Here is a 14,158-nt window from a genome sequence, read left to right on the forward strand (position 1 = left end):
GGGGTACCACAGGGGTCAGTATTGGGCCCTCTTCTTTTTAACATATTTATTAATTTCCTTGTAGGTGGCATTCAGAGCAGAATTTCAATATTTGCAGATGAAACTAAACTCTGCAGGGTAATCAATACAGAGGAGGACAATTTTATATTACAGGATGATTTATGTAAACTAGAAGCTTGGGCTGACAAATGGCAAATGAGCTTTAATGGGGATAAATGTAAGGTCATGCACTTGGGGAGAAGTAATAAGATGTATAACTATGTGCTTAATTCTAAAACTCTGGGCAAAACCGTCAATGAAAAAGACCTAGGTGTATGGGTGGATGACAAACTCATGTTCAGTGGCCAGTGTCAGGCAGCTGCTAGAAAGGCAAATAAAATAATGGGATGCATTAAAAGAGGCATAGATGCACATGAAGAGAACATAATTTTACCTCTATACAAGTCACTAGTTCGACCACACTTAGAATACTGTGCACAGTTCTGGTCTCCGGTGTATAAGAAAGACATAGCTGAACTAGAGCGGGTGCAGAGAAGAGCGACCAAGGTTATTAGAGGACTGGGGGGTCTGCAATACCAAGATAGGTTATTACACTTGGGGCTGTTTAGTTTGGAAAAACGAAGACTAAGGGGTGATCTTATTTTAATGTATAAATATATGAGGGGACAGTACAAAGACCTTTCTGATGATCTTTTTAATCATAGACCTGAGACAGGGACAAGGGGGCATCCTCTACGTCTGGAGGAAAGAAAGTTTAGGCATAATAACAGACGCAGATTCTTTACTGTAAGAGCACTGAGACTATGGAACTCTCTGCCGTATGATGTTGTAATGAGTGATTAATTATTTCAATTTAAGAGGCCATTGAATACCTTTCTTGAAAAGTATAATGTTGCAGGGTATATACACTAGATTCCTTGATAGGGCGTTGATCCAGGGAACTAGTCTGATTGCCGTATGTGGAGTCGGGAAGGAATTTTTTTCCCCAATGTGGAGCTTACTCTTTTGCCACATGGGTTTTTTTGCCTTCCTCTGGATCAACATGTTAGGGCATGTTAGGTTAGGCTATGGGTTGAACTAGATGGACTTAAAGTTTTCCTTCAACCTTAATAACTATGTTACTCTGTTACTAATAGTACCACCTTTATTAAAAAATACAGTAATGATTTTTATGGCAGTACTCATGTTAACTGGGTTTTCCTCGAGTCCCAACTTATCAGCTATCATATATGTATGAAGCTGTTTAATCACAATCTTTATTGTTTTATATCACCTTGTATCTACACAAAATGTTTTCAAAGCATTAAATGAAAATGGAAACAATAAAACAAATTCTAGTTTTATTAAAAATGGTATTTAAATACTTTGGAGTAATAGGCTTCAAGCCTGAGTTCAAAATGTTTATTATGAAAAAGTCCTTAACTCTGCAATACATGTGTGAATGTCACTTTATATAGGTGGCTGGTTTTCAATTGAAAATGTAGTTTGCAATCATAGCAGAAAGCATTATTGTCATTTTTTTCTCTCTTCCAAGGTTGGCCTTTTGGAAATACAATATGTAAAATGAGCGGAATGGTTCAAGGAATTTCTGTTTCTGCCTCTGTTTTCACATTGGTGGCGATAGCTGTAGATAGGTGAGTAATTTTCAAATCAACTTCTTTAAATCTTTTTGACAGGTGTCTTAAATTTTACTATATTTGTTACGTTTAAGAAATTCATGTAAAATGCACAAAAAATACAATTATATTATATAATCCTCTTTGGTCAATTAATAATTTTTTAAAACACGAAAGCCTGAGAATGTGTGCTAAAAATATATAACTACATTTATTTAGACTCTAAAGAGCTGTGTTTGGATGATACAGTAATAAAGGAAATCTGTCAGCAGATTTTTGACATGCAATCTGACAGCCGCGAGAGGTAGGGACAGAGACTCTGATTTCAGGGATGTGTCACTTGCATTACTGGGTGCAACAGTCATGATAGAATCAAAGTTTCACTTATGTTCATGGGCAGCACGGTGGCTCAGTGGTTAGCATTGCAGCGCTGGAGTCCTGGGTTCAAATCCCACCAAGGACAACATCTGCAAGGAGTTTGTATGTTCTCCCCGTGTTTGCGTGGGTTTACTCTGGGTTCTCCGGTTTCCTCCCATATTCAAAACACATACTGATAGGGAATTTAGATTGTGAGCCCCATCAGGGACAGCGATGATAATGTGTGCAAAAAACTGTAAAGCGCTGCGGAATATGTTGGTGCTATATAAAGAGATTATTATGTTCTTGCGTCTCACCTCACCACCACCTCTTCAGCCCTTGTTTGTTGGCAGCGGATAAAACTCTGTACTGTCCAGCCATTCAACAGTGAATATATTTTTATTCAGGAACAAAGATAACATAGCTTACAACTGGTATTTCATATAGCTTAGGATCTTAGCATTTAGTCTGTCAGCTTTACTGGCAACATAATATTGCTGGAGACAGAAGCTCATGCACTATTAAGCAGTAGTAAATAGTAGTTGATGCAACATATACAATAATAAGCATTATTCCAACACCCTCACTCAACAACTACTTATCCTTTTAGTCCCATAGTGGTTCTGAATTCTTTAATTCTGGCTCTTGGAAGTGGCTTTTTCATAGCATCAGCTATCATCTGGTCAGTTTTGCAATAAACAAACTCAATTATGATACATCCTATCAAATCACGCCGATTGATGAGATTTAACGTCATTGTGTTTGGTTCTAGTATTAATCTTCTCACTGCATGCAAGTTTGCTTCCTTGGTTGACTTGATAGCCTACCAAGAGTATATAACCATTGGTTTAACCAAATTTTCCTCTTGACATGCGTGTTCTGCAGACACATACTCTGTTTCTGTAGATGACATGGTTACAGATACCTGTTTTCGTCTAGACCAAGAAATTGAACTTTATCCACGCTTGAACAAATAGCTGCTTGTCGATTTAAGATGACTAAAGTCGTCCTCTTTATGAACCATAATTACACTGTTTACATATGAAAAAATATTCACCCACTTTCCGTTTGTACTCTACATTTTGTGTATAAACACTTCTTTTAAATCCGTCTTCCAGTAAGACTTTTTCATTTGGGTGTTTCTTGTTCTTGCTGATTGCTTAAGACCATAGAGAGATTTTATAGTTTGCAAAGGAGATTATTTTCACCCTATTTGATATAACACTAAGGTTAAGTAATATAGAAGTTCTCTTTAATGTCACTATTTAAAAAGGCAATCTTGATGTCCAAATGTCTGACAAACATCTTTGTACAGCATCTATAGCCGATAGAGTCTTGAATGCGTCTATTTTGAAGATAACAAGCTGTCATGATTGCTTCACCTTAATATGGCAAATTTGTGTCAAATAGCACACAGATTTTTTTCACTTTCACAAAGTGTCCAGTTCCTTCTTTCCGTGAGACCATTTTGCTCAGGGTTGTATGGCACAGTGGTCTGATACACAATTAAATTTTTCCTTCAAGCACTTTGTGTCTCATTACTTGCATATTCAGTTCTATTATCTGCATGCAGATTTTTTATATACTTCAGTGATATATATTTCAAGTTTCTCTAGAAATTCATCTTTGCTGTGAAGCAGCTAGACAACAGTATGTCTTGAATAATCATCGATAAATATGAGAAAATATCTCTTCTTTGCAGGAGTTTGAATACTCATTGGATCACAAACATCTGTGTGTATTAAGTCCAGAAGCTGTTCTGATTTTGTAGTATTATTCTTAGGAATGTATTTTCTCAATATTTCCCTTTTAAAACAGCTAGCTCATTTTATTTTCTGATTGCACAGATTGACTGTAATGCCATCAGTAAGTTGATTTTTAACTAATTTTCTTATTGCTTCTGTATTGTTGTGTGTAAGAAGCCTGTTCCATACATGAATGCAATTGTTTTGCTGTTCATGATTAACCCCTTTCTGCCATTAGACGTACTATTCCGTCCATATGGGGTGAGCCCTACTTCCCAAGGACTGAATAGCATGTAAAGCGCGATCAGCCACGCTCATAGGAGGAGCGCGGCCGATCGGGACGGGTGTCAGCTGACTATCGCAGCTGACATCCGGCACTATGTGCCAGAAGTGGTCACAGACCACCCCGACACATTAACCCCTGGCACACTACGATCAAACATGATCGCAGTTTTCCAGCGGTATAGGGAAGCATCGTGCAGGGAGGGGGCTCCCTGCGTGCTTCCCTGAGACCCTCAGACCAACGTGTTGATCATGTGATCGTGTAGCTGCGAGGGTCTCTTACCTCCTCCCTGCAGGCCTGGATCCAAAATGGCCACGGGGCTGCATCTGGGTCCTGCAGGGAGGTGGCTTGGGGGTTCAAAGTTCTCACAACACATCTAGATAAGTTCCATGGGGGGTCTAGTTTCCAATATGGGGTCATTTGTGGGGGGTTTCTACTGTTTAGTTACATCAGGGGCTCTGCAAATGCAACGTGACGCCTGCAGACCAATCCATCAAAGTCTGCATTCCAAATGGCACTTCTTCCCTTCCGAGCTCTTCCATGCGCCCAAACGGTAGTTCCCCTCCTCATATTGGGTATCAGCATATTCAGAACTAATTGTGCAACAACTTTTGGGGTCCAATTTCTTCTCTTACTCTTTGGAAAATACAAAACTGGGGGCTAAAAAATAAATTTTGTGGAAAAAAAAATGTTTTTATTTTCACGGCTCTGCATTATAAACTGTAGTGAAACACTTGGGGGTTCAAAGTTCTCACAACATATCTAGAAAAGTTCCTTGGGGGTCTAGTTTCCAATATGGAGTCACTTGTGGGGGGTTTCCACTGTTTAGGTACATTAGGGGCTCTGCAAATGCAGTGTGACGCCTGCAGAGCAATCCATCTAAGTCTGCATTGCAAATGGCGCTCCTTCCCTTCCGAGCTCTCCCATGCGCCCAAACGGTGGTTCTCCCCACATATGGGGTATCAGCGTACTCAGCAAAAATTGGACAACAACTTTTGGGGTCCAATTTCTCCTGTTACCTTTGGGAAAATACAAAACTGGGGGCTAAAAAATAATTTTTGTGGGGAAAAAAGAGATTTTTTATTTTCACGGCTCTGTGTTATAAACTGTAGTGAAATATTTGGGGGTTCAAAGCTCTCACAACACATCTACATGAGTTCCTTAGGGGGTCTACTTTCCAAAATGGTGTCGATTGTGCGGGGTTTCAATGTTTAGGCACATCAGTGGCTCTCCAAACGCAACATGGTTTCCCATCTCAGTTCCAGTCAATTTTGCATTGAAAAAAAAGTCAAATAGCGCTCCTTCTCTTCCGAGCTCTCCCTTGCGCCCAAACAGTGGTTTACCCCCACATATGGGGTATCATCGTACTCAGGACAAATTGTACAACAACTTTTGGGGTCCATTTTCTCCTGTTACCCTTGGTAAAATAAAACAAGTTTGAGCTGAAGTCAATTTTTGTGAAAAAAAGTTAAATGTTCATTTTTATTTAAACAGTCCAAAAATTCCTGTGAAACACCTGAAGGGTTAATAGACTTCATGAATGTGGTTTTGAGCACCGTGAGGGGTGCAGTTTTTAGAATGGTGTCATACTTGGTTATTTTCTATGATATAGACCCCTAAAAATGACTTCAAATGAGATGCGGTCCCTAAAAAAAAATGGTGTTGTAAAAATGAGAAATTGCTGGTCAACTTTTATCCCTTATAACTCCCTAACAAAAAATTAATTTGGTTCCAATATTGTGCTGATGTAAATTAGACATGTGGGAAATGTTACTTATTAAGTATTTTGTGTGACATATATCTGTGATTTAATTGCATAAAAATTCAATTTTGGAAAATTGTAAAATTTTCAACATTTTCACCAAATTTTCCATTTTTTTCACAAATAACCGCAAGTAATATCAAAGAAATGTTACCACTATCATGTATTACAATATGTCATGAGAAAACTTTGTCAGAATCACCTGGATCCATTGAAGCGTTCCAGAGTTATAACCTCATAAAGGGACAGTGGTCAGAATTGTAAAAATTGGCCCGGTCATTAACCACTTCGTGACATGCGCCGTTCTAGTACTGCGCTGCCGATACTGCATTTGTGCCAGCAGCAGTACTAGTACGGCGCACCGATCACTGCGGTCTCGCGCTGAGCGTCGCGGTGATCGGGTGCGGGTGTCAGCTGTATATGACAGCTGACACCCCGCAGCAATGCCCACGATCGCGGGCATTTAACCCCACTGATGCTGCTGTCAGTAGTGCTGTCAGGGGCTCTGCAAATGCAACATGATGCCTGCAGACCAATCCATCTAAGTCTGCATTTCAAACGGCACTCCTTCCCTTCCGAGCTCTCCCATGCACTCAAACGGTGGTTCCCCCCCACATATGGGGTATCAGCGTACTCAGGACAAATTGGACAATAACTTTTGTGGTCCAATTTCTCCTGTTACCCTTGGGAAAATAAAAACGTGGGGGCTAAAATATCATTTTCGTGGAAAAAAAAATATTTTTTATTTTCACGGCTCTGCGTTATAAACTGTAGTGAAACACTTGTTGGTTCAAAGCTCTCACAACACATCTAGATAAGTTCCTTGGGGGGTCTAGTTTCCAATATGGGGTCACTTGTGGGGGGTTTCTACTGTTTAGGTACATTGGGGGCTCTGCAAATGCAACATGACACCTGCAGACCAATCCATCTAAGTCTGCATTTCAAACGGCGCTCCTTCCCTTCCAAGCTCTGCCATGCACTCAAACAGTGGTTCCCCCCAACATATGGGGTATCATCGTACTCAGGACAAATTGGACAATAACTTTTGTGGTCCAATTTTTCCTGTTACCCTTGGCGAAAAAAAAATTGCAGGCTAAAACATCATTTTGTGGAAAGAAAAAATGATTTTTTAATTTTCACACCGCTACATTCTAAACTTTAGTGAAACAATTGGGGGTTAAAAGTGCTCACCACACATCTAGATAAGTTCCTTAGGGGGTCTCCTTTCCAAAATGGGGTCACTTGTGGGGGGTTTCCACTGTTAAGGCACGTCAGGGGCTCTCCAAATGCAACATGGGTTCCGATCTCAATTCCAGCCAATTTTGCATTGAAAAGTCAAATGGCGCTCCTTCCCTTCCGAGCTCTGCCATGTGCCCAAACAGTGGTTTACCCCCACATATGAAGTATCAGCGTACTCAGGACAAATTGCACAACAACTTTTGGGGTCCAATTTATCCTGTTACCCTTGGGAAAAAAATTGGGGGCAAAAAGATAATTTTTTGTGAAAATGAATATGAAATTTTTTTTACAGCTCTACATTATAAACTTCTGTGAAGCACTTGGAGGTTCAAAGTGCTCACCACACATCTAGATTAGTTCCTTAGAGGGTCTACTTTCCAAAATGGTGTCACTTGTGGGGGTTTCCACTGTTTAGGCATGTCAGGGGCTCTCCAATTGTGACATGGGCTCCGATCTCAATTCCAGCAAATCTTGCATTGAAAAGTCAAATGGCGCTCCTTCCCTTCCGAGCTCTGCCATGTGCCCAAACAGTGGTTTACCCCCACATATGGGGTATCGGCGTACTCAGGACAAATTGTACAACGACTTTTGTGGTCCAATTTCTCCTGTTACCCTTGGTAAAATGAAACAAATTGGACCTGAATTAAAAATTTTGTGAAAAAAAAGGTAAATGTTCAATTTTTTTTAAACATTCAAAAAATTCCTGTGAAGCACCTGAAGGGTTAATAAACTTTTTCAATGTGGTTTTAAGTACCTTGAGGGGTGCAGTTTTTAGAATGGTGTCACTTTTGGGCATTTTCTGTCATATAGTCACTTCAAGTGTGAGGTGGTCCGTAAAAAAATGGTTTTGCAAATTTTGTTGCAAAAATGAGAAATCGCTGGTCAAATTTCAACCCTTATAACTCCCTAACAAAAAAAAATTATGTTTCCAAAATTGTGCCAATGTAAAGCAGACATGTGGGAAATGTTGTTTATTAACTGTTTATTAGTGATATAACTCTCTAATTTAAGGGCATAAAAACTAAAAATTTAAAATTGCTAAATTTTCATAATTTCTGACAAATTTTTGTTTTTTTCACAAATAAATGCAAGTCATATCGTAGAAGTTTTACCACTTTCATGAAGTACAATATGTCACGAGAAAACAATGTCAGAATCACCAGAATCCGTTGAAGCGTTTCAGACTTATGGCCCTGTCACTTAGGTGAAAACAGGCTTTGGGGTGAAGGGGTTAACGTGCAAACCACCCTTGGGGGCTAGGGATTATGTTATGATCAGGTAATTCAGAACCACAATGGACATTGAAGTTCAGAGCACACAAAGTGACCTGACAATTACCAAAAACAAAGGACGAGCTCTGAGACGTGGGAACTCTGCTGACCGCAATCCCTAATCCTAACACACCACACTAGAGGTAGCCGTGGATTGCGCCTAACGGTCCCTATGCAACTCGGCACAGCCTGAGAAACTAACCAGCCCTGAAGAAAGAAAAATAAGCCTACCTTGCCTCAGAGAAATTCCCCAAAGGAAAAGGCAGCTTCCCACATATAATGACTGTGAGTAAGATGAAAATACAAACACAGAGATGAAATAGATTTAGCAAAGTGAGGCCCGACTTACTGAATAGACCGAGGATAGGAAAGATAGCTTTGCGGTCAACACAAAAACCTACAAACAACCACGCAGAGGGGAAAAAAGACCCTCCGCACCGACTAACGGTACGGAGGTGCTCTCTCTGCGTCTCAGAGCTTCCAGCAAGCAAGAAAAACCAATAAAGCAAGCTGGACAGAAAAAATAGCAAGCAAAAAAAACACAAGCAAAGCTTAGCTTATGCAGGAAGACAGGCCACAGGAACGATCCAGGAGGAAGCAAGACCAATACTAGAACATTGACTGGAGGCCAGGATCAAAGCACCAGGTGGAGTTAAATAGAGCAGCACCTAACGACTTAACCTCATCACCTGAGGAAGGAAACTCAGAAGCCGCAGTACCACTCTCATCCACCAAAGGAAGCTCATAGACAGAACCAGCCGAAGTACCACTCTCGACCACAGGAGGGAGCTTGGCCACAGAATTCACAACAGTACCCCCCCTTGAGGAGGGGTCACCGAACCCTCACCAGAGCCCCCAGGCCGACCAGGATGAGCCACATGAAAGGCACGAACAAGATCGGCAGCATGGACATCAGAGGCAAAGACCCAGGAATTATCTTCCTGACCATAACCTTTCCTCTTAACCAGATACTGGAGTTTCCGTCTCGAAACACGAGAATCCAAAATCTTCTCCACTATATACTCCAATTCCCCTTCAACCAAAACCGGAGCAGGAGGATCAATAGATGGAACCACAGGTGCCACGTATCTCCGCAACAATGACCTATGGAACACGTTATGGATGGAAAAAGAAGCTGGAAGAGTCAAACGAAAAGACACAGGATTAAGAACCTCAGAAATCCTATATGGACCAATGAAACGAGGTTTAAATTTAGGAGAGGAAACCTTCATAGGAATATAACGAGATGACAACCAAACCAAATCCCCAACACGAAGTCGGGGACCCACACAGCGCCTGCGGTTAGCGAAACGTTGAGCCTTCTCCTGGGACAAAGTCAGATTGTCCACTACATGAGTCCAGATCTGCTGCAACCTATCCACCACAGTATCCACACCAGGACAGTCCGAAGACTCAACCTGCCCTGAAGAGAAACGAGGGTGGAACCCAGAATTGCAGAAAAATGGCGAAACCAAAGTAGCCGAGCTGGCCCGATTATTAAGGGCGAACTCAGCCAAAGGCAAAAAGGACACCCAATCATCCTGATCAGCAGAAACAAAACATCTCAGATATGTTTCCAAGGTCTGATTGGTTCGTTCAGTCTGGCCATTTGTCTGAGGATGGAAAGCCGAGGAAAAAGACAAATCAATGCCCATCCTAGCACAAAAGGCTCGCCAAAACCTCGAAACAAACTGGGAACCTCTGTCAGAAACGATGTTCTCTGGAATGCCATGTAAACGAACCACATGCTGGAAAAACAACGGCACCAAATCAGAGGAGGAAGGCAATTTAGACAAGGGCACCAAATGGACCATCTTAGAGAAGCGATCACAAACCAACCAAATGACCGACATTCTTTGAGAGACGGGGAGATCCGAAATAAAATCCATAGAGATATGTGTCCAAGGCCTCTTCGGGACCGGCAAGGGCAAAAGCAACCCACTGGCACGAGAACAGCAGGGCTTAGCCCGAGCACAAATCCCACAGGACTGCACAAAAGAACGCACATCCCGCGACAGAGACGGCCACCAAAAGGATCTAGCCACCAAATCTCTAGTACCAAAGATTCCAGGATGACCAGCCAACACCGAACAATGAACCTCAGAGATAACTTTATTCGTCCACCTATCAGGGACAAACAGTTTCTCCGCTGGGCAACGGTCAGGTCTATTAGCCTGAAATTTTTGCAGCACCCGCCGCAAATCAGGGAAGATGGCAGACAAAATTACCCCCTCTTTGAGAATACCCGCCGGCTCAGACAAACCCGGAGAATCGGGCACAAAACTCCTAGACAGGGCATCCGCCTTCACATTTTTAGAGCCCGGAAGGTACGAAACCACAAAGTCAAAACGGGAGAAAAACAGCGACCAACGAGCCTGTCTAGGATTCAACCGTTTCGCAGACTCGAGATAAGTCAAGTTTTTGTGATCAGTCAAGACCACCACGCGATGCTTAGCTCCTTCAAGCCAATGACGCCACTCCTCGAATGCCCACTTCATGGCTAGCAACTCTCGATTGCCAACATCATAATTTCGCTCAGCAGGCGAAAATTTCCTGGAAAAGAAGGCGCATGGTTTCATCACCGAGCAATCAGAACTTCTCTGCGACAAAACAGCCCCTGCTCCAATTTCGGAAACATCAACCTCGACCTGGAACGGAAGCGAAACATCTGGTTGGCACAACACAGGGGCAGAAGAAAAACGACGCTTCAACTCCTGAAAAGCTTCCACAGCAGCAGAAGACCAATTGACCACATCAGCACCCTTCTTGGTTAAATCATTCAACGGTTTAGCAATGCTAGAAAAATTAGCAATGAAGCGACGATAAAAATTAGCAAAGCCCAGGAACTTCTGCAGACTCTTCAGAGATGTTGGCTGAGTCCAATCATAAATGGCCTGAACTTTAACAGGGTCCATCTCGATAGTAGAAGGAGAAAAAATGAACCCCAAAAATGAAATCTTCTGAACACCAAAGAGACACTTTGACCCCTTCACAAACAAAGAATTAGCACGCAGGACCTGGAACACCATTCTGACCTGCTTCACATGAGACTCCCAATCATCCGAGAAGACCAAAATATCATCCAAGTATACAATCAGGAATTTATCCAGGTATTCTCGGAAGATGTCATGCATAAAGGACTGAACCACTGATGGAGCATTAGAAAGTCCGAATGGCATAACCAGGTACTCAAAATGGCCTTCGGGCATATTAAATGCTGTTTTCCATTCATCGCCCCGTTTAATACGCACAAGATTATACACACCACGAAGATCTATCTTGGTGAACCAACTAGCCCCCTTAATCCGAGCAAACAAATCAGACAGCAGCGGCAAGGGGAACTGAAATTTGACCGTAATTTTATTTAGAAGGCGGTAATCAATACAAGGTCTCAGCGAACCATCCTTCTTGGCCACAAAAAAGAACCCTGCTCCCAATGGCGACGATGACGGGAGAATATGACCCTTCTCCAAAGACTCCTTCACGTAACTCCGCATAGCGGCGTGCTCAGGTACAGATAAATTAAACAGTCTACCTTTAGGAAACTTACTACCAGGAATCAAATCGATAGCACAATCACAATCCCTTTGCGGAGGTAGGGCATTGGACTTGGGCTCATCGAATACATCCCGGTAATCAGACAAGAACTCTGGGACCTCAGAAGGGGTGGATGATGAGATAGACAGAGATGGAACATCACCATGTACCCCCTGACAACCCCAGCTGGACACAGACATTGATTTCCAATCTAATACTGGGTTATGGACTTGTAGCCATGGCAACCCCAACACGACCACATCATGCAGATTATGCAACACCAGAAAGCGAATATCCTCCTGGTGCGCAGGAGCCATGCACATGGTCAGCTGGGTCCAATAATGAGGCTTATTCTTGGCCAAAGGCGTAGCATCAATTCCTCTCAATGGAATAGGACACTGCAAGGGCTCCAAGACAAACCCACAGCGCCTAGCAAACTCCAAGTCCATCAAATTCAGGGCAGCGCCTGAATCCACAAATGCCATGACAGAATAAGAAGACAAAGAGCAGATCAAAGTAACGGACAAAAGAAATTTCGACTGTACCGTACCAATGGTGGCAGAACTAGTGAACCGCTTAGTGCGCTTAGGACAATCGGAGATAGCATGAGTGGAATCACCACAGTAGAAACACAGCCCATTCTGACGTCTGTGTTCTTGCCTTTCAGCTCTGGTCAAAGTCCTATCGCACTGCATAGGCTCAGGTTCATGCTCAGATAATACCGCCAAATGGTGCACAGATTTACGCTCGCGCAAGCGTCGACCGATCTGAATGGCCAAAGACATAGACTCATTCAGACCAGCAGGCATAGGAAATCCCACCATGACATCCTTAAGGGCTTCAGAGAGACACTTTCTGAAAATAGCTGCCAGCGCACATTCATTCCATTGAGTGAGCACGGACCACTTTCTAAACTTCTGACAATAAATCTCTATCTCATCCTGACCCTGACACAGAGCCAGCAAATTTTTCTCTGCCTGATCCACTGAATTAGGTTCGTCGTACAGCAATCCGAGCGCCAGAAAAAACGCATCAATATTACATAATGCAGGATCTCCTGGCGCAAGGGAAAATGCCCAGTCTTGAGGATCGCCATGTAATAAAGAAATAATTATCTTAACTTGTTGTACTGGGTCACCAGAGGAGCGGGGTTTCAAAGCCAGAAATAGTTTACAATTATTTTTAAAATTCAAAAACTTTGCTCTATCTCCAGAAAGTAACTCAGGAATAGGAATCTTAGGTTCTAACATAGGATTTTGAACCACTAAATCTTGAATATTCTGTACATTTATAGCGAGATTATCCATCAAAGAGAACAGACCTTGAATGTCCATGTCCACACCTGTGTTCTGAACCACCCTGATGTAAAGGGGAAAAGAAAGACAGAACACAGTTCAAAGAAAAAAAAATGGTCTCAGAACTTCTCTTTTCCCTCTATTGAGAAGCATTAGTACTTTGGGCCTCCAGTACTGTTATGATCAGGTAATTCAGAACCACAATGGACATTGAAGTTCAGAGCACACAAAGTGACCTGACAAATACCAAAAACAAAGGACGAGCTCTGAGACGTGGGAACTCTGCTGACCGCAATCCCTAATCCTAACACACCACACTAGAGGTAGCCGTGGATTGCGCCTAACGCTCCCTATGCAACTCGGCACAGCCTGAGAAACTAACTAGCCCTGAAGATAGAAAAATAAGCCTACCTTGCCTCAGAGAAATTCCCCAAAGGAAAAGGCAGCCCCCCACATATAATGACTGTGAGTAAGATGAAAATACAAACACAGAGATGAAATAGATTTAGCAAAGTGAGGCCCGACTTACTGAATAGACCGAGGATAGGAAAGATAGCTTTGCGGTCAACACAAAAACCTACAAACAACCACGCAGAGGGGCAAAAAGACCCTCCGCACAGACTAACGGTACGGAGGTGCTCCCTCTGCGTCTCAGAGCTTCCAGCAAGCAAGAAAAACCAATAAAGCAAGCTGGACAGAAAAAATAGCAAGCAAAAAAAACACAAGCAAAACTTAGCTTATGCAGGAAGACAGGCCACAGGAACGATCCAGGAGGAAGCAAGACCAATACTAGAACATTGACTGGAGGCCAGGATCAAAGCACCAGGTGGAGTTAAATAGAGCAGCACCTAACGACTTAACCTCATCACCTGAGGAAGGAAACTCAGAAGCCGCAGTACCACTCTCATCCACCAAAGGAAGCTCATAGACAGAACCAGCCGAAGTACCACTCTCGACCACAGGAGGGAGCCTGGCCACAGAATTCACAACAGGATTAACAATGTATACACTTTCGATGCATTTTAGCTGTACAACTCAACTTTGATTTTTAAT

The 14,158-nt window shown here is 42.4% G+C and overlaps 1 protein-coding gene across 1 annotated transcript in view; it reads left to right on the forward strand.

Moving 5' to 3' along the window:
* The window catches only part of NPFFR2 (neuropeptide FF receptor 2), a 317,674-nt gene that overhangs the window by 213,499 nt on the left and 90,017 nt on the right, over positions 1–14,158 (forward strand). Inside the window, exon 3 of the mRNA XM_069743512.1 lies at positions 1,535–1,634. Coding sequence (XP_069599613.1) covers positions 1,535–1,634 — 100 coding nt within the window. The remainder of the gene's footprint in view (positions 1–1,534; positions 1,635–14,158) is intronic.

The sequence above is a fragment of the Ranitomeya imitator genome, chromosome 1, assembly GCF_032444005.1.
Source record: "Ranitomeya imitator isolate aRanImi1 chromosome 1, aRanImi1.pri, whole genome shotgun sequence".
NCBI lineage: Eukaryota > Metazoa > Chordata > Amphibia > Anura > Dendrobatidae > Ranitomeya > Ranitomeya imitator.